At 40.2% G+C, this 20,861-nt stretch overlaps 2 protein-coding genes across 2 annotated transcripts; both read right to left on the minus strand.

Moving 5' to 3' along the window:
* Positions 1-1,022: 1,022 nt before the first annotated feature.
* Positions 1,023-3,844, minus strand: LOC109090877 (gap junction beta-1 protein-like). The gene is made up of 2 exons (XM_042737868.1): positions 3,663-3,844; positions 1,023-1,864 (listed from the first exon to the last, which is right to left on the minus strand). The coding sequence occupies exon 2, from the start codon at positions 1,848-1,850 to the stop codon at positions 1,023-1,025; it is 828 nt and encodes a 275-aa protein (XP_042593802.1). The 5' UTR covers positions 1,851-1,864; positions 3,663-3,844.
* Positions 3,845-5,360: 1,516 nt separating this feature from the next.
* Positions 5,361-20,551, minus strand: LOC122139582 (tudor domain-containing protein 1-like). The gene is made up of 5 exons (XM_042737867.1): positions 19,678-20,551; positions 17,777-17,907; positions 17,373-17,524; positions 17,135-17,289; positions 5,361-7,158 (listed from the first exon to the last, which is right to left on the minus strand). Exons 1-5 carry the CDS (start codon positions 20,088-20,090, stop codon positions 7,155-7,157), a joined length of 855 nt encoding a protein of 284 aa, XP_042593801.1. The 5' UTR covers positions 20,091-20,551; the 3' UTR covers positions 5,361-7,154.
* Positions 20,552-20,861: the final 310 nt, after the last annotated feature.

Raw genomic sequence — 20,861 nt, forward strand, 5'->3', positions numbered from 1 at the left:
TATTAAGGTATGTGCAATAGAATGAATTTGTTTCATGACAAAGTTGATATTGCAAGCAAAAAAAGTTGCATCGATTTAAGAAAGTCCTGCAAAGAAAATGATTTCCCAATCTTACTAGAGCAGGACAGCGGGTCAGTTCTGTGTGATTGTGTGGCTCGTGAAAGGTGTGTTAGATAAAGCTGTGATTGCTAGTACAACTTTACATTGTGAGAACAAAGAAGCATTTACAGTCGAATCGTCTTTTTAACAAATTTGTGCTTGCAAAGATGAAGAAAATGCCCTTTAAACTTGTGTTAGATGTGACATCTAACTATAATAAAATTCTAACCAAAAGTCACAATCAATTTCAAATGCACAAGACGCTTTACTAAATATAAAGGTGCATTTTGATCAACTGTAAAGCCAGAAAATCATTGCAAATTTGTAGTTCAAACAAAAAATTTAAAAAAAGTTGTATTTTATCAGTGCAACATTGTTCAGGGGCAATCATATACTGCAAAGAAAAAAAACCTCAAAATATCAGTTATATCAACAAGTATGGGTGACAGGATATGATGTCATACTCTAGGGCTTCTGTTTTCATCCATCCATTTCTCCAAACAAACTTGTCTAATGGTTGAGGGTTTCTGTTTTCAATAAATAACTTTAAATAACATATACATTAAAAAGGTTAAAACATACCATCTACACTTTCCACACAGCAAGCCATGCCGGTTTCTATTTTTGTATTGAGACGAAAGGTCCATTTGTGATGTATAGACCCTCTATCTGTATGCACAGATATGTACTTCAGTGTAACTGTTTACAGTGTTTTAAAGGTGTTATTCCTCTGATCTTATCTGCTGTTTAGGACCAGATGGACACTTTTTTTTAAATGTGTAATATTTGACGGTTCTCCAGCATATTTCGCCCATGATCCCTCCTCACATGTAGAGGGCCTTTTAAACAATAATGACAATCGATTAATATGATTACAGACATCCACCTTCCATTAATGACTGATAGTTGGTAGAAACCTCCGTCTAGAAAGCAGAGCAGCGTTCGCTCTTATCCCCGGGAGGCTTTCGCCCAGTGTTGAATCTCGGCTTGAACGAATGCTCCGAGATCAGCTGATTTATTTCGTTCTGCTTGTAGGTCGCCAGTTTTTGAGCGAGCCAAGGCGCTTTGGGTTCACCCACTGCTCCATGAAAGTATTTCATACACACCTGGCCTATTAAATACACAACCTCTGCGATGTTCAACAAGACACAGACTCCAGACACGGCCAGCATGAAGACAGTGAAGATGGTCTTCTCTGTGGGACGCGACACGAAACAGTCCACTGTATTGGGACAGGGATAGGAGTCACACTTCACAAGACGCACCATCTTGATGTCTGGATAGATCAAGTAAAAAATGTACAAGAAAACCACCTCGAATACGATGCGGAAGACGATGCTGATGATGTAAGTCCACCACAGAGCACCGGTGATCTTGAACTTCTGGCTCTTGATGTTCTCCAAGTCCTTGGCGCTCCCTCGGCCGGAGATCTTGAGGATCTTCTTCTCGATGTGCCGGCGGTGAGCGACGTGCATGGCCACCAGCAGGGCCGGCGTGGACACCAGGATGAGCTGCAGAGCCCAGAGGCGGATGTGAGAGATGGGGAAGAACTGGTCGTAGCACACGCTGTCGCAGCCGGGCTGCTGGGTGTTGCAGGTGAAGCCAGACTTCTCGTCGCCCCACACGCTCTCGGCCGCCACCACCAGCACCATGATCCGGAAGATGAAGATGACCGACAGCCAGATGCGGCCGATGCCTGTCGAGTGCCTGTTCACACCGCTGATCACCGCGTAAAACGATGCCCAGTTCATGCTGGATTCGAGGTCTGCAGGGGAAGCACAGCACGAGGACTTTAATCTGAGGGTTCCTGACAAGTTCAACTCTGCATTAACTCTTATTAACCAGTCAGGCTTGTGTACAGTGTGCTTGTTACAGTGGAATTGTTCATTTAGGTACTAAGTAATATTAATTAACTACATGTACTTACTATATGTGACCCTGGACCACAAAACCAGCAATAAGGGTCAATTTTTCTAAATTGAGATTCATACACCATCTGAAAGCTGAATAAGTGTGCTTTCCATTGATGATGATAGGACAATATTTGGCTGAGATACAACTATTTGAAAATCTGAAATCAGAGGGTGAAAAAAAAAAATCATCAAAATATTGAGAAAATCACCTTTAAAGTTGCCCAAATGAAGTTATTAGTAATGCATATTACTAATCAAAAATTAAGTTTTGATATATTTATAGTAGGAAATGTACTAAATATCTTCATGGAACATGATCTTTACTTAATATCCTAATGATTTTTGGCATAAAAGAAAAATCGATAAATTTGACCTATACAATGTATTGTTAGCTATTGCTTCAAATATACCTGTGACACTTATGACTGCTTTTGTGCTCCAGGGACACATATGGTTAAGGTTAGGATTAGCGGTAGGATTAGGGTTACCTGCATGTAATTATGCATAGTTTATTTTTATTATAATAGTAAGTACATGTAATGTGTAACAAGGACACCAATTAAAAGGTTACCAATTATTTTAATAAAATGTTTAAAATGAGTTGTGCACAAATACATATTGTGCATGTTCCTGAAGAACATACATACAATTTCAAAAATGAAGCTTCTTTAAACATGCATTATTACTTAGTAATGAATTCATAGGCTACTTTTTCCTTGAAGAAGTAAAAGCAAAGTAAGGGATTACTCTTAATTTTAATAAAAGATTTTGTAACACTTTATTTTAAGGTGTTCTTGTTACACGTTACAAGTACTTACTATTATAATAACAATAAATTATGCATAATTACATGCAAGTAACCCTAATCCTAACCCTAACCATATAGTAGTTAATTAATATTACTCAGTATTTAAATGTATAAGTACACCGTAACAAGCACACCTTAAAATAAAGTGTAATTAAAAATTACTTACTCTTAATAATTACAGCTACTTCTGATGGAATTACATTAAATATTCTATAGTCTATAGAACAATTGGTAACACTTTAGTATAGGGACCATTCCACACTAGTAACTAGTAGCTTATTAGCATGCAGTTTATTAACATATTGGCTGTTTATTAGTACTTAAGAAGCACATATTCTGCATGATCATATTCTACATCTCTAATCACCTAAACGTAACTACCTTACTATTAATAAAGCAGCAGGTTAGGAGTTTATTGAGGCAAAACTCATAGTTACAGGTTTGTTAATAGCAAGAATTGGATCTTAAAATAAAGTGTGACTGAACAAATCTATATAAAAATATGGTGGATTTAACATTAAAATTTAACATCTAATGTTAAAATGTAACTGTATGTATTAAATGTAACCTTCTCCTTTAAATGCATTGGTCAGTTCAAGAATAACTTATGCAATTTTATATTATTTATTCAATATTCCAATAGCAGGCTCTCGGCTGGCCCACATATACACTAATACATGATCAGAGCTCAGAGCAGTTCAGTGCATCTGTATAAACTACAAGACCGACCTGAAGTCCCACTTGCAATAAGGATTTCAATTTTACAATGTGCTCTGAAAATAACTGAGCAGTCAAATGAACATTTCTAAGTTTGATTATGGTGAATGAAAAGAGCGATTTACCTTCAGCTGTGATAATAAAGAGGCATTTCCAGGAAACAGCTAATGGCCTCGCTACAGATCAGCATTTAGGGGTTTCTGCACTACTAGCACAACCCTGCACCATGGCGGTCATATGCACTTATATAACTCATTCATACACAATGCGGCTCTTTATGGAGGCTAACAAGACTCTTCAGAATTCAGATCAAATGCCTTGATTTCCACCCACCCGGGGCAGAAGAAAGAATCTGTGTGGACACAATGAGCAGCAACATTATTCATTGTGCCTGGCAGGGAGAGGAAATCAGGGGCGTTTCACTTCATCAAACACAGCACAATTCATCAAAGGAGGTCGAGCTGTCAAGAAATGACACTGTCAGGTTCTTGTCTAATATTTCCAGGTTCAGACTCAGATTCTGTGAACAGCGGTGTGTTTGAGAGTTCTGATCTGAAGATGAAACACTGATAAAACAGTTCTGTAAACACTTCTGCGTTTTGTTGAATGGCTCCAACGTTGGCAGGTGAGTTCAGTCAATCAGATCTTGCAGGAAAACAACCATTTCACAAGGTGTACAGATCATACAAAAATGCATGATTTTCAGAAAAAGGTAAGCATGAAGGATCCACCCCTAAACTGGGTTTCTTCAGAAAGTCTTAATTCAACCTTCCACAAATGAATGCCTTAAAAAGGTCTTAAATCAGAGCAGAAAGTCTTTAACTCATATAGTCATGCTTTCCAACACAAATATCTAAACATCCTTAAATCAAGATTTACTCACATTTACTTAAAGGGATACTCCACCCCAGAATGAAAATTTTGTCATTAATCACTTACCCCCATGTCGTTCCAAACCCATAAAAGCTTTGTTCATCTTCAGAACACAATTTAAGATATTTTGGATGAAAACCGGGAGGCTTGTGACTGTCCCATAGACTGCCAAATAAATAACAGTGTCAAGCTCCAGGAAAGGTATGAAAGTCATCATCAGAATACTCCATCTGTCATCAGATGTGCAATCTGGGTTATATGAAGCGATGGGAACACTTTTTGTAAGTGAAGAAAACAAAAACTTTATTCAATAATTCCTTTGTCAACAGTCTCCTCTGTGTCTCTCCATATCACCGTATGCTCTTCTGTATCATCTGCGTTTTATTTAAAATCAAAGCTAAATACACATAGAAACAGCCAATGTAGAACAAGTCAATTTTGCTTCTCAAGTGCATCTTATTTTTAAGATATATTTGCACTGGAAAACAAGAAAAACAGAGAGGAAGAGCATCACGTGTTTGCAGTGCGATCAGAAGGTACAGTTAAAGTTATTGTCTAGCTAAGTTTTTTTTGTAAAATTAATTAAAAAGTATTTTTTAATACAATTTATTTTCTGCTCCCTAAACATTTACTTTTACAGAACATATTCCCATTCATTTTTTCACTAAATTTTATATGCTTGGTTTTTTATTTTTTTAAATTTTTTAAAATAGTTTTTATATTAATTAATTGCCATCATGTTTGGCAGGAGTGTCATTCAAGTGATCGGTTTGACGAGCAGAACAACACTTGAGGCATAAAAAGAAAAAACTTTTAATTTTTTTTTTTTTTTTTAGAATACTATTTTTTAAACAGCCCAAAGCCATTGTAACATGTTCTGCAGAACACACAACACAACGACAAAGTAGCACCACAGTCTTTATTCAGAATTACAAACATTTAGAAAAAACATTTAGCAAACCACATAAACTGAAACAACATGAAAACTATGAGCTGAGGGCTTCAATACAGACCGAGTACAATCAACAGAAAACAGAACAGGTGTGCTGACTGACAACAAAGGAAACTAACGATGACTGTGAAATCAGGCTAGATTAAAATCAGAATCAAAATCAAAACAGACTATACACGTCAACAGACACCCAAATGCTGCAGTTCGAGACGGCAGATGCAATTTTAAACCTGGGTTTTCACATTTTGGCCCTTGAGATAGTTTATGGCTCCTCAAGTGTTAAAGTTTACTCTTTAAATTCAGTTTTCATAATGTTCCTCATCTCTAAACACAACTGTTTTTCCCAGCAATGCAACCTCAGGCGTCACTTCTCCACTCCACACATCAGCAGTCTGCTGGATATGAGCGAGAGAAAGGTCTGCGCATGACTCATGAACTGTAGAGGAGGAGGAGTACAGTAACAATGTGAATATGTCCCTTTTAACTGTCATCACGTGCACATTCACTCTCTGTGTGGAAAATACGAAGTGCACAGTCCACATTCCTGCAAAGACATCTGAGCACATTTACTGTAAATTGTTGTTCTTGTCTGAGTGTATTTACTGTGTAAAGGTTGAATATCTGCTGTCTATTTACATGGTCTGCTTTATGGTAGTTTAAAACCAAGCATTTAAATCCTGCGTGTGCTAAATCCTGGTTGTATTTGATTGTATCTACTTGTGCTTGCTCTTAAAGTGGTGTTTGTATTTGTTTAAAGGTTTTCCACCTGACTGATTGATCGATTGACCAAATGAACACTGCATCAAACTTTCATAATAAAAAAAGGGAAAAAGGAGAGCAAAAGTGTGGTCAATGAGTGAAATCTTCTTGTAGTGGGGTGTTTCAAGTGGGACAGTTCTGGACATTGACAACCTTGCAAAACAGTGAGGATACACTTCACAGTAACATGAAAATAACTATTAATAGTAACTAGATTTCTGAGTAACTTCCCCAACAATGCTCAGCACAGAGCAGTGTGTAACGTGTATAGACTACTATGAGTAACACAAAAATTATGTATACAAAAAAAAAAAAGTATACAAAAACTGTAGCCAAGGGTGCAATTGTATTGAACTATTTTAAAGACACGCATGTTTTTGTTGGCAGATCTGCAAAAGACGACGTGTCGTAAATCAAATATGCAGGTTTTCTAAACAGGCACTGAACAGAGAAGCCATTAAAAGATCTTTCAGCACTTCATGAACAGACAGTGTCTCTTAATCAGCACTTCAAGTGCATATTTACACGTTCATGTCAAGCGTTTTAAAAGTGTTAATGTGCTCCAGAGTAAAATTACAGTAAAGCTTGCCCAGCCAGAGTTAACTAACAAACAAAGAACAGTACATATTTCAGTATTTTTCCAAAGAACAACAGAACACACAAAGTAAACTCTAAAATTCTTAGAAACAAGACAAGCTTCTATTTTACAATTCCTGGTTATTTTTAATTATGAATTATCTAAACCAAAAAGAACACATTCCACAGCGACGAACATCATCAAATATTTTCTGTAATACAATCTATCTTGTAACAAATGTACAGTGTTCACAAACTGTACACCAAATACTCCAGACTATGAAATCTGCATAGTTACAGTAGATATTGTGAAGTGTGTATAAGGTTATGATGTAATGATGAATGACAAAAGCATGTGAGTTTTCTGATCACTGAACATTATTCTCTGTTGTGACTGTAACAGGAGATCAGATACTTCTCCCACTGTAACGACTGCTGTCTGGTTTGTTCTGGGACGTCACCTGAGAAATCACATCATACATGTTACTATAAAGAATTACTGTCCATTGTGTTATTATCTAATTATGCGTCACTCACTTCTTCTCTTCCGACCCCTGGGTTTGTTACATTCATGAATGGCAAATCTATTCTGAGCAAGTCTCACAGACAGAGAGTCTCCTCTCCGGAGAGAATCAAACACAAAGCACAGATATTATTATGAAAAACTGCTGAGACTGTGAATGTGAATCCAGACAAACACACATCATTACACACTTCTTTAAGTTCTGCCGGGTTCACACTCACGACTGTCTGGAGGATCATCTCGCTGCTGTTGTGTGTAAACTACACGACAGATCGCTGACGGGGAGCACACATTACACAACTTTTCAAGAGGAAGAATGCTCTACAAACATTTCAGAACTACATAAGCTCACACGAGACTGCACTTCTTCCTGTTAAGAAGCTTGTGATAAATGTTGTCTGTATGCATTTCCAGTCTGAACACATTTCACACTGCAGGACTGAGTCGCAGACAGCTGCGGATATTTAGCAAACATCTCACAGGCATCTGTGTGTCTTTAATAACATGCATGAACTAATGTTAATTATAAACTATTTACCATAGCATTTCTATCACCATTATAAAATGAGGGCAGCACATAGAGACTAATTCAGAGTGTGCACGTCAATAATATATATCTGCAGTAGGGCTGGGCGATATAGCAAAAAAATGTATCAAAGATATAATGTTTCATATTGTTCGGTATCGATAATTATTGACATTGTTCTATAACCTTTTTTTTTTTTAACAGAGCAATAGAAAAAAAGTGCTTAAATTTAACAACTGTATTTTTAATTTGCATAATTTATTAAGACAAACAACTAATTATTTTGTTTTTGTATTAAGTCAAACACAAAATAAAATTTAAACAAATATCTCCTTTTTTATGTTTTATATGAAGATTAAATAAGTCTTAAAGGTTCATGAACCCCAGACTGCTTTTTCTGAGATTTTAGCAGATGTGTTTGTGTTGCACATCATAGAACACAATGTTAGCATCCGATAATTTTAACTATTGGAGAAAACTGGTTCATTTTAAGCTATTTTGCACTATTTTCATCTTCCGGGTTTGAAATCTACACCATGCACCCACCATGCCCACTTTTTTAGCGTTTTTTCAAAACTGTGGTGAGAACTAACCAGTGCGGAAACGGGTTCTGTTTCATTCCGCATGACCGCCAGAGACGGTGCTAAGCACTAGTGGATAATTGCTGCGTCAGCTAGATAGGTAGAGAAAAAAAATAAAGTCACGTTGTGACGTCGACCGAGATGCGAGGATATAAACCACAGCAGCTCAAGGCCCAGCCTCTTTCGCTTTCTCGCTTATGATAGGTCGTTGTTTAGCGTGGTCCCATGCAGCTTACCGGACTTGAGAGGATTCGCCCTACCAAGCTGTGACAGCGCGCTCTGCACTATCATCAGGATGGATGTTTTTGGATTTTCTTATTCATTACGTGAGTACACATTATTGCATTTGATCGTTGTGGCGGCGAAACCCTGTGCTTCACAGTGCTACCTGATGGCTGGTTTCGACCGCACATAGGTAGCATTTCCCTGCTATTTATCATTGATTTCATCGCTTACTCACCGTCGTGCAAGCTCTTGTATGCCTGCGGTGCTATCCGAAGGCAGTTTTCTTCCCGATGATGGATGCGATCACTGCCCATCATGTTTAGGGATTCAGAATCTGAAAGAAGCATTGATTGATCCATTTTTTTTTTTGTGCCATGCTGCCACTGTCAGAAAGACAGCTGCGTCTTGCAGAACTAGATTCCAAGTCGTCTGCTAGCCTTGCACAACCGTATTTAGCGCCACGACACGCTCAAAAGCATTGCACATCAGTGGCTGCTGGTGCCCTGCCCACCAAGAAGAAATCTTTACAGAGGACAGAATATTCGCTATCGAAGACTGTTGCTTCTCTTTCTTCAGAGATGAAACGCCTTCTTTAGTCGTTACAACCCACGGAACCAGCGCAGTGATTTCCAACCTCCAAATATGATTGATTTAGACACTCTCTCCATGAGTGCATCTAATTCACATTTCTTTGAGTATTATACTATGGTATTTCAAGTGTGGTCGTACTGACACATTACTGAAAAAAGCATGAGTCTGTAGCCTACATAATCTGAGAGGAGAATACTATTTGCCAACTACTGACTGCCTGTAACACCACATTGGAGTCAGCGAATGTTGACCCCTCTTTACCCCAGTTCTTACAAACTGCCCTGTTGACTATAGGTCATGTGACGCGTGAACTTGGGACACTGTCGGCGACCCTTCTAACAGCATGACGCCAGGTATGGCTAGCTCAGGCAAGGTTGCCTGAAGATTGTAAGATGACATTGAGGGAACTACCAATTGTACCGGGACATCTCTTTGGCCACTACATTTCTGAACTACTAGAAAAGAGAATGAAGTTATCAGAGGCCACATGACAGTTAACTCAGGCCCCACGGGCTCCTTGTTTTAGGATGCCATTAACACCGGCTCACCCATGCTACTCAAACTCAGAGCAGCAGTTGCATCACCACAGCGGTCCACAACTTCAAATGCCACAGCGACATAGAGTGGCTGAAGAGACTCAGTCACGACGCCCTTTTCCCCACCACCATCAAGGAGGGCAACATCAGCATCCCCCCCCCACAGGTCTAAAGGGCAGAAACCCGAAACCCTGAAGTTCCTGGGCCGGCTATCGGCCGTTTCACTGCACAACACCTACATTACTGGGACAATTCAACATCCGACCCCTGGGTTCTGACGACTCTGTACAATGTACAGTCTGCAGTTCCGACACCGGCCTCCAAGGTTTTCAGGAATTCTTCAGACAGTCGTCAAAGATTCAACCAGTTTAATGGCCCTTTCCATGGAAATTTGTTCGCTGTTGTTGAAAGGAACCATAGAGAAAGTCCCCGGTCTCAGACAGAGAGACGGTTTTTACTCAACTTACTTCCTCTTTCCAAGAAAGGATGGAGGTTTTCGTCCAGTTTTGGATCTGCGACGCCTCAATGTGTTCCTAAAGTGTCTTCCCTTTCGGATGGTGCGCACAGTTGACGTTCTTCGATCTGTGATAAAAGGAAACTGGTTTGTGAGTGTAGACTTGAGGGATGGTTACTTCCATGTTCCCACTGCTCTCCACCACAGGAAGTTCCTAAGATTCAGCTTTTAGGGTCAGGTATATCAGTTCAGAGTCCTGCCATTCGGCTATATCTGGCTCTTCGTGTTTTTACGAGATGCATGACTGCGGCCCTGTCTCCTCTTTGGTCCAAGGGCATGAGGATTCTGCCCTATTTAGACGACTGGCTTCTCTGCGCCCCAACAAGATTGTTCTGGAGCACATACAGAAGCGGGGCCTTACTGTGAATGACACAAAAAGTCATTTGGTTTCAGAACAGACCATAACCTTCATAGGAATAATGCTCAATTCTGACACAATGTCTGCTACACTGTCTCACACTCAGACAGACAGTATTGTTAAGTTACTGACTCGTTTCTGCCTGAGAGCAAGGATACCTTATGGTGTCCTTCTACAACTAACGGGGTTGTTGGCTGCTGCAACATCTGTGATTCCCTTAGGGTTGCTACACCTCAGGCCCCTTCAGAGGTGGAGCAACAGCCTAGGGCTGAGCTCAACGAGACATCGTTGTCACATGATTGTTGTCTCTCCTGCCGTCCTCCTAACACCCAAACACCACAAACGGGAAACTTTTCTGAGGGCTGGAGTGCCACTAGGGGTGGTGCCTTCTCGTCAAGAAGTGATCACAACCAATGCTTTGCTAACAGGTTGGGGGGGGGGGTCTCTGGTCAGCAAAGGAGGCCTTAGAACATATCAACGTTCTAGAACTGAAGGCAGTGTATCTAGCACTACAACACTTCCTACCAGATCTGTTAGGCCGCCATGTGCTTGTCCGGTCCGACAACACATCAACAGTCTTTCATTTGAATCACCAGGGTGGCACCAGGTCTCAGATGGTGCAAGATCCGCAGATGGTCTCAGAGCCGACTGGCTTCATTAAAGGCAGTGTATATCCCAGGATCGGACAATCAAGTGGCAGATGCTCTGTCCGGAGATCTACTACTTCCCGGCGAATGGAGGCTTTACCCAGATGTGGTGCAGCTGATTTGGCAACAGTTTGGCAATGCAGAGGTTGATCTATTTGCCTCGGAGCTAACCACGCATTGTTGTCGGTGGTTTGCGAGGACCAAAACATCCAACACGTTGGGACAGGGTGCATTAGCTCATGAGTGGCCGAACTGCCTATTGTACACGTTCCCTCCTTTTAGCTCACGAGTGGCCGAACTCTCTATTGTACGCGTTCCCTCCTTTTCCACTTCTATGGGAAACCCTACATCGAATATTCCTGTCCAAACACAGGGTGCTTTAGTGGCACCTCGTTGGCCAGGCAGACCATGGTTTCCTCTTCTTCTGAGTCTGTTACAGGGAAAACTGTGGCAGCTTCACATCAGACGGGACCTGCTTTCTCAGCTGAATGGCCGTGTTTGGCACCCAGATCCAGCTCGTCTTCAGCTTTGGGTTTGGCCAGTGGGTCCACTTCTCAGTTAACTGATTGTGAGCCAGCAGTACTGAACACTATTGGTAATGCTAGGGCTCCTTCAACAAGACATCTTTATGCTGCTCAGTGGAGGATTTTCTCTTCTTGGTGTGGGGATCAAGGACTTAACACAGTTCATTGTACTGTGGCGAAAGTATTTAGTTTTTTGCAGCATCTGTTAGATGACAACAAGGCGGCATCTACCTTAAAGGTTTATGTTGCTGCCATATCTTCTTATCATGCCCCATTGATGGTCCATCCTTGGGGTCTCACAACCTTGTATGTAGTTTTCTGAAGGAAGCAAGACATCAAAACCCTGCTCGTTCTACTCCCTTTCCTGTTTGGGACTTGCCACTTATTCTGGAGTTTCTTTGCACACTGCAATTTGAACCATTGGATGTTGTGGATATTAAGTGGTTGTCCTTAAAGGTATCTTTCCTGTTAGCCATTGCTTCTGCTAAATGTGTTTGCAAGCTTCATGCCCTGTCAGTGAGTGTACCGTGCTTAAGCTGGTTACCAGAGGATTCTGGGGTCATTCTTCAGCCTAATCCAGTCTTCCTCCTTAAGGTATTGTTGCCACAATTTGTGAATCAGTCTATTCATTTGACTGCTTTTCAGCCTCCTCTTTCTCCTTCCGATGCAGGCAGGGGGAGGTCTCATCTGCTCTGTCCTTTAAAAGCTTTGAGGTGCTATGTTAAGTCTGCTCCTTTTAGACAGACAGATCAGTTATTTGTCTGTTATGATGAGGTACGCAAGTGCAACCCCTTGTCTAAGCAAAGATTATCACTTTGGATTACTGAGGTGACAAAGCTAGTATATGGTAATTCTAACCAGCCTTTACCAGTGGGTGTAACTTGTCACTCTACTAGGTCTGTCTCTTCATCTTGGGCTGCCTTACGGGGAGTTTCCTTGGCGCAAGTCTGTGCAGCTGCTACCTGGTCCTCTCCATGTACCTTTGTGTGGTTCTACATGGTCAACGTGGCTGCTTCCCATGATGTGAGTTCTGCAGTCATTCTGGAATATCCTAGATGTTTGCAGGTGGCTGGCATTCCTCATGACAGTGTTGGTATGCGTCATCCACTAGTGCTTAGCACTGCCTCTGGCAGTCAGGAGGAATGAAACAGAATGCTATTTACGTATGTAACTTTGGTTTTGTGAATTCCGGATGACCGCCAGAGTTCTTCGTCATTCGGAATGCGTGATAAAGCATTCCGAGGCTGGGCATCGAGCTGCTGTGGTTTATATCCTGGCATCTCGGTCGACATCATGACGTGACTTTGTTGTTATTTTTTCTCGACCTATCTAGCTGACGCAACGATTATAATAATAATTAATAATAATAATAATAATAATAATAATAATTCCTTACATGGGGAAGTCGTGGCCTAATGGTTAGAGAGTCGGACTCCCAATCGAAGGGTTGTGAGTTCGAGTCTCGAGCCGGCAGGAATTGTGGGTGGTGGGAGTGCATGTACAGTTCTCTCTCCACCTTCAATACCATGACTTAGGTGCCCTTGAGCAAGGCATCGAACCCCCAACTGCTCCCCGGGCGCCGCAGCACAAAAAGGCTGCCCACTGCTCCGGGTGTGTGTCCGTCTGTGTGTGTGTGTGTTCACTGCTCTGTGTGTGTGTGCACTTCGGATGGGTTAAATGCAGAGCACGAATTCTGAGTATGGGTCACCATACTTGGCTGAATGTCACGTCACTTTCATTTATATAGAGCTTTTCTGGGCACTCGAAGTGCTTTACATAGAAGGGGGTAATCTCCTCAACCACCACCAGTGTGCAGCATCCACCTGGATGATGCGACGGCAGCCATATTGCGCCAGAATGCCCACCACACACCAGCTTATTGGTGGAGAGGAGACAGAGTGATGAAGCCAATCAGTGTATAGGGATGGTTAAGAGGCCATGATAGTCAGATGCCAATGGTTGAATTTACCCCTACTCTTTTCGAAGGACATCCTGGGATTTTTAATGAACACAGAGAGTCAGGACCTCGGTTTAACGTCTCATCCGAAAGACGGTGCTTTTTGACAGTATAGTGTCCCCATCACTACACCAGGGCGTTAGGACCCACACAGACCACAGGGTGAGGACCCCCTGCTGGCCTCACTAACACCTCTTCCAACAGCAACCTAGTTTTCCCAGGAGGTCTCCCATCCAGGTACTGACCAGGCTCATCCCTGCTTAGCTTCAGTGGGCAACCAGTCTTGGGCTTAGCTTAGCCTCTGGCGGTCATCCAGAATTCACAGAACCACAGTTATATACGTAACTTGCGGATTCGTGACCCTTTAAGGAAACTTTTTGCTTGCCTCCCTAGGCCACAGGAGGGCGCAATGAGCAAAATAATGCACCTCATTAAATTGTCAATGCATATAACTGTCTATAAAAAAGTGCATTATGTCTAAATTAACATATATAAATCAAATATAATTTTGTAAACTGCATAAATAATTATGAACAAAACAGCATCATGTAGCCTATTTATGCATTGCTTAAAGGGGTCCTATTATGCTCTTTTACAAAGTCTTGATTTTGTTTTGGGGTTGTACTAGAACAGGCTATAATACTAGGTTGTTCGAAAAACACATTTTTCACATATTTTACATTATTCAGTCCCTCCAGGATTTCACGGAACTTTTTTCTGATTTTTGCGGCCTAAAATGACTGATTTTGCTGCGGCTTTTCTCAAAATTTGCAGTGATATTTGTGGCATTTCTTATTGTTTTTGCAATGAAAATATACCACAGACAACATTCTTCTAACATTATGACTTTTGTGGCTTTGAGAACCACTGTAAGTCTCCAGACTAACGTTTGAGGACACCAGCACTAGTGCCATTAAGTCCTACAGAAGGTGGACCCAGCACCTGACAGTAAAGCACTCACCCTAATCACACATGTACATCTCGGAGACATCTAATGTCTGCATTTAAATATGCAAGATGTATTTTTAAGAGTGCTTGTTCATCTGCAATACGTCTCTAAGATCTTTCCTGTCAGATGTCAAATAGACATTTATTAGAACGCATGTAAAACTGCTTCTGAGACATTTATCAGAGTACACAGCAGATGATTCCCAGATCTTTAGCAGACGTCTTACAGATGTAATAAATATATTTCATCTGATAAAGTGTACTTTTATTACTGTCATTCATAATGTCTAAATATAATTTAATGAATACAAAAATATATATATTAGGGAGTGGAAATGGCCTATAAAGTACTTCTCTGCAGCCAGCTACTAGTGGACATTTAATATCTTTTTTATTTTTAAATAATTGTTTGCTTTCCTACATTATGAAACTTTTAGTTTTATTCATGTGGGAAACCTACGAAGGATGAACAAATATAGTCACATTAAAAATAACTTTCAAATTCGGTAATACTTTTCGGTAATAATTTTTCAGCTTTGAAGAGCTGGGAAAAGTTGTGTGAAGCATTTAAAAACATTCGAAAACATTAGACCATTTCTGCCACAAGTTGTTCCTGTAGTTTTACTGTTAAATCAGTGGTGAACGGTGGTGGAGATTTGTGTTTATTGAACAATGTTTTTCCTGGTTTCCACATCAGTGGCGTTTGTTCTGATATCTGTAGCTTTAACAGAATTCTGCGCTGAATTTGAATGCTTCTCACAAGATTTCACAGAGATGTTATTAATTCTGTGGTGAATTCGACTGCTTTCTTCACACTGTATCTCCCAACACTGTTTATATCAGTGTCACGTGATCGAGATCAGCCCACGGCTCCGGCTCGAGCAGATAAATGGCTTGTGCAGCGCAGCCCAAACTATAGTAGCGCGGATTCGTTCCGCTTTCGGTTCGTTTATCCAATGTAGCTCTTGTAAATCGGTCATGATGAGAATATGCAAGGCTGTTCATTCCATTTTTGGAACTGAGAAACAACCTTTCTTTGACTGAATTCGCATTGCGATAACGTCAGGGGACGTCTAAGACCAAATTCTGCGGAAAATCTGCGGCAATTATGAAAATTTGCTATCTTTTTTGAAAATTGCGGAGTTTGCTTGATTTTGCAATAAATTCAGCGATCGCAAAATCGCAAAATCCTAAAGGACTGTAAATTATTACAACACTTCTCTCCCCAGTCTGGCATAAATGCCTCGGTGCCTGGTCGGGAAATGTCATGCCCCTTACCATAGCTGCCTGCTGTGAGCTTCAGTGTAAATATTGTGTCGAAATCAAAACAATTTGAGCACAATTTAAACCCAGATGATTGTAACCACTCTAAGTTCATCTGCTTGGGAAAGCTAGCGTGTCTCTGACATAGTGATAACACTCGTTGCCTTCTCTAGTGCAGCTCAACCAGGTCTCGTCCCATTCGTTGGTATTTGTGATATAACAAATGCCGGAAAATATGCGTTGAAGTCCAAACAAGTCGCTCGTTGTAGTTTTTGAAAAGTGATTACTGTCAAATAAAATATCTCCTTTTGAAGTTGACTTTGAGATTTGTAACTTTGCAGACTTTTTTTTTTTAATGCTCAAACAGCAACATTACAGACTAACTTAAGTTGAAAAAGGGAAAAAGCTTAATAGAACCAGACGCAGATGCAGTGAAATGAAATAAACCTTCACAAATTTGCATCGCGTTTTCTAAACGTTTAAACTGGCAAAATGGCATCTAAAAAATGTGCTGAATATGCATTCTGTGTGAATGGCTTGGTTTCGGTTTTAACCTTATCAAGATTTTCTACGCATTGAGCTAATATATTTCTCTAATATTTTGAACGAATAATGCAGCCATGGCGCGTTTCGTGGGCTATAGACTAACAAAACATTAAAATGCAACTTACGTCACTTACATCATCATTCACCGCATCTCGTGCACCGCTGATAACGCTCCCTGATGCACACCTAACATTCGATTGTACCATTTCTGCATTCAAATACAAATGTTTTTTAAATTTGACTAATATTCATTTTTTTTATTCACAATCTCCTCATCACAGGCAGGCATTACAGCATGTGTTTGTGTTGCTGTCTGTGTCACTCATAACACGTGTCTATATCCTGCGCTATATCTAATTTTTTTTCTATCGTTTTATCGATAAAGGTGTACCGTTGATAAATATTGATACCGTTTTATTGCCTAGGCCCTAATCTGCAGCAGTGTTTTTATAATAATTTCTGTAAAACTCAGTTTAAAACAAGCTAATCAAACACACACAGGACTTTAGATTTATATTAGATGAGCAAAACCTGTCTGAGAGCACAGCAGATTGCTGAAGCAGGAACATCAGTAACAGATTTAAAGTGAGATTAGCGAGAGTCAGATACCAATTTAACAAAAAACAGAACATTTTAGAGATTTCTGCAATGCTTCTGTAATGTGAACAATATTTAAGTGAGAATTAGGTCGTCCTTACCTCATAGCACCAATCTTTCCCTTCTCCATGAAGAGCTCAACCAAAACTTCTCCTTCTTCTGGGTAAAGCCTGGCATAAAGAGTCTTGTTCTGCACTTTACTCTTGAACCAGCTGATCGTTTCAAAAGACCATGTTTCTCCATTCACTGGCCTCACCTACAACACACAAGTTAAAATACAGCCTAATGCATTAAAACTAAATAAATAAACCCTACAGTAATATTACTAGAGTCACTCACGTTCACCAGAGAGACCTGCAGCGCTTGCACAGGTATGGATGCTGCTTCTCCACACAGTTCCTTAACATCCCAAAGAGAGACGCAAACAACATCTCCATAGTCAACCCTCCTGACCTCCACCTTAATGTCTGTGCAATCTCTGCTGCTGGGCCCTAAAATAATCATCATCATCAACATTTCATCACTGACATCAAAACCGTTACACAGAGTTACTGTTAAAATTACAAATAAACTGTTCACCTAAAAATGAGCTTTCAGTTCTCATGCAGTGACTCACTCATTCCTTGTCAAAAGCAGCAGGAAAGAAATAGTGTTTGACAGATGAAATCATGAAATAAAGTCTTAAATGACATGGGTCAAGAGTGAAGATAATGAAAGACTGATTTAAAACAGCTTTATCTGACCTTGACTCATCTGACAGATTCTGATGATCTGGCCACGGCTCCACGTCTCTTGCTTCAGAAACCAAACCATGACATAAACTCCAATGTTTGGGATGCGATTCATCTCCGCAAAAGATCTGCTGCTGTTCCTCCTTTAATCATAATGTAAACAGAAAGAGAAAGACATCAGTACTGGAACTGCACAGACACAGTAATAAAAAATAAAGATATCCCACATAGGGCTGCACGATGTGTCGTTTAAGCATCGATATCGCGATGTACGAATCCACGATAGTCACATCGTAGGATGTGCGATGTAGGCTGTCGTAGTTAACCCGTTATTCATTAACCGTACGGGCTGCTCCCCGGCCCTTGACGAATGTGATTCGCGGATTAATTGCACAGTTTAACCATCATAGAGTGAAAGTTTATCATTTGCATGTGTTTTTTAAGTCCTGTCAGTTTAACAGGGCGCATATAAGAACGAGCAGAGAGAGAGAGAGAGAGAGAGAGCGAGTGAGCGAGCGAGAGCGAGAGAGAGAGCGCGCCCAGGTCGCGCGCGCTCAACTTCACCGTCTTCAACACGAGCGCTGTCTTTCTCTCTCCCTCGCGCATATTAATCAAAATCAATTGACACGATGGTGTCGGAAAAAAAAAATAAAAAACCTATCCAGTGATGAAATGTTTTCTGTGTTGTCAAATCTTGTGCGATATCCTAAACTGCCGAGATAATTACACAACACGTGCCATACACGTCTGATTCGCGAACTAATGATTCCTTTGAACCGATTCAATTTAATGAAACTGACCTGTCCAACACTGAACTCACGAGACGTCTAAATTGGTGTATTAAAAAAAATCTGTAACACTTTACAATAATGTTCTATTTATTAAACTATTTAACTACATTATTTAACATTTACTATTACTAAACTGCACTTCTACAACATTGTTAATTTCAACATTTAGGCTATAGCCTTCATTGTTGAAATCAAAAGTATTTGTTAACATAATTAATGCACTGTGAAGTGACATTACCAAACAATGAACACCTGGGTTTTTATAAACTAAGATAAACAAAGATTAATAAATATAGTAACAAAAGTATTGCTCGTGGGTAAGTTCATGTTAGTTAATATGTTAACAATTCAAACCATATCCTAAAGTTACAAACAAATAATTTACTCTAATTTAAATAATACTCTGATGTTTAAATCATTTAAAATGAGAATGTAAGTGTGCTCACCCCATTTTTGTTTGTAAGAAAAAATTTAATTAGATTTCATATCCCAATATATATCGCAGAAAAATAAAATATCGCAATGTAATTTTTTCCCAATATCGTGCAGCCCTAATCCCACACTACTTCACCTAAAAATTTACATTTTCTGGAAACACACTCATCCTCAGACCATCTAACATGTAGAAGAGTTTGTTTCTTCATCAGATTTGATTTTTTAGACACTAATGGATGCTCTGCAGTGAATGGGTGCCGTCAGAATGAGAGAGAAATAGGCACAGATCAAGCATCATTTACAATCTAAAACAGCTCTAAACAAACATGTGGCTGGATTGTGAAGCGAGAGGATAACAGGGGATGGCCTTCACTGGAGGTACTGTTATGGATCATGGACTGTGTTTTGGTTTATAGATCAAACATATTGATGGATTTGTTTCTTGCAAACACACAGCTTTGACTGAAGTGGTGTGGATTATTGTGATGTTTTTATCAGCTGTTTGGACTCTCATTCTGACGGCACCCATTCACTGCAGAGCATCCATCGCTGAGACACTGATGCAATGCTACATTTCCACAAACCTGATGAAGAAACAAACTCATCTTGATCTTGGATGACCTGAGAGTGAGAACATTTCCAGCAAATTGTTTTATTTTTGGGTGAAGTACTCCTTTCACTACTTACAGCATGATTTCAGAGAGTTGACAGAGATTGGTGTCCTTGTGTTGGATGAAGAACTTGTTGGGGTTAACAATGTGGCTGATAACAACAGGCATCTCCTCAAATCTGCGACTCTGAAACTCTGAGATTGTGACATGTACAGCGTGGTCATCTTCAGTGTGGTCAGTCAGTGTGTCGGGGCTTTGACCAACCTTCAGACGCCACGATTCTTCTGCTGAGGGACACACGCTTCGGCTCCAGAGATCAGGAACTTTACAGTCAGCTTGGAAATTAAAATCTGTCATTTCATTTGAGAATGGCTCTGGCCAGGACTGATCTGTATCTGAGAAAATATCCCCAATGTCCCACAATTCAGTGTTTGTGGCAATCATCCAGTGGTAGGAAACATCAGCGCTGCTTTCTTTCTCTGCAAACATGAGTTCAGAAACGTTCTCCTAAGAAAAGATCTTATCCTCCCTGTTCTCCTCGGCAGCGGTCAAAGCCACGACTCTCTGATCCACAGACGCTGTTGCACTGATGTTTTGTTGCTGCATCAGACCAAATGAAGACTCGGTGATGTTCGGCCTGTATTTGACTTCATCAGCTGATGACAGAAGTTCAGACGCTGGTTTTCTGCTTGTTTTCAGAAAGTGAAGGAGTTGAGAGCAGGACAACTTCTGATGGTGGATTTGGTCGTTCTCAACATTTAGCTGAAGTACAGGTTTTGGATTTGGATGAATCTGATTTGGGTTGAAGAGCTGATTTTGACGACCTCTCGCAGGTTTTCTCTGATTCATGTTGATCTTCTGCAAACACTTCAAGCTGTTCTTGATCAAAAACATTCAACACGTGTCATAACAGTGCTGCTGCAGCTACTGTACTCTCAATTCAGATAAAAGTGCTTGATTTGTAGGATCATTTAAGCAATTATTTAATCATTAATTACAAATATTGTATACCATGAACCAGGTCCAGAAATGAACGAGGGATATGAATAAATGAAATAAATGAGATGCTCCAGATATTTAAAAGTAGGAACAAAAAAACTAATTCACTTTCTCAAAGGCAAGTGCAGCTGATTGTGAAGCTAACAGGAAGTCAGAATCTGTTTAATCTTATGTTGTGTGTTGTATAAGTTAAAAACAAGAGATTGTCTTCATCTCAAGGTTTTTAGTGTCACAGGTAGATGTTCCCTGCTGAAAAAACAA

This window comes from Cyprinus carpio, chromosome B14 (genome assembly GCF_018340385.1).
Source record: "Cyprinus carpio isolate SPL01 chromosome B14, ASM1834038v1, whole genome shotgun sequence".
Lineage (NCBI taxonomy): Eukaryota > Metazoa > Chordata > Actinopteri > Cypriniformes > Cyprinidae > Cyprinus > Cyprinus carpio.

Coding starts and splice junctions, on each gene's coding strand:
- LOC109090877 (XM_042737868.1), bottom strand. CDS start 1,850: ATGAACTGGGCATCGTTTTACGCGGTGATCAGCGGTGTGAACAGGCAC.
- LOC122139582 (XM_042737867.1), bottom strand. CDS start 20,090: ATGTTTGCAGAGAAAGAAAGCAGCGCTGATGTTTCCTACCACTGGATG. Junction 17,908..19,677: donor CAACTCTCTGAAATCATGCT/GTAAGTAGTGAA, acceptor TTATGATTAAAG/GAGGAACAGCAGCAGATCTT. Junction 17,525..17,776: donor AATCTGTCAGATGAGTCAAG/GTCAGATAAAGC, acceptor TGATTATTTTAG/GGCCCAGCAGCAGAGATTGC.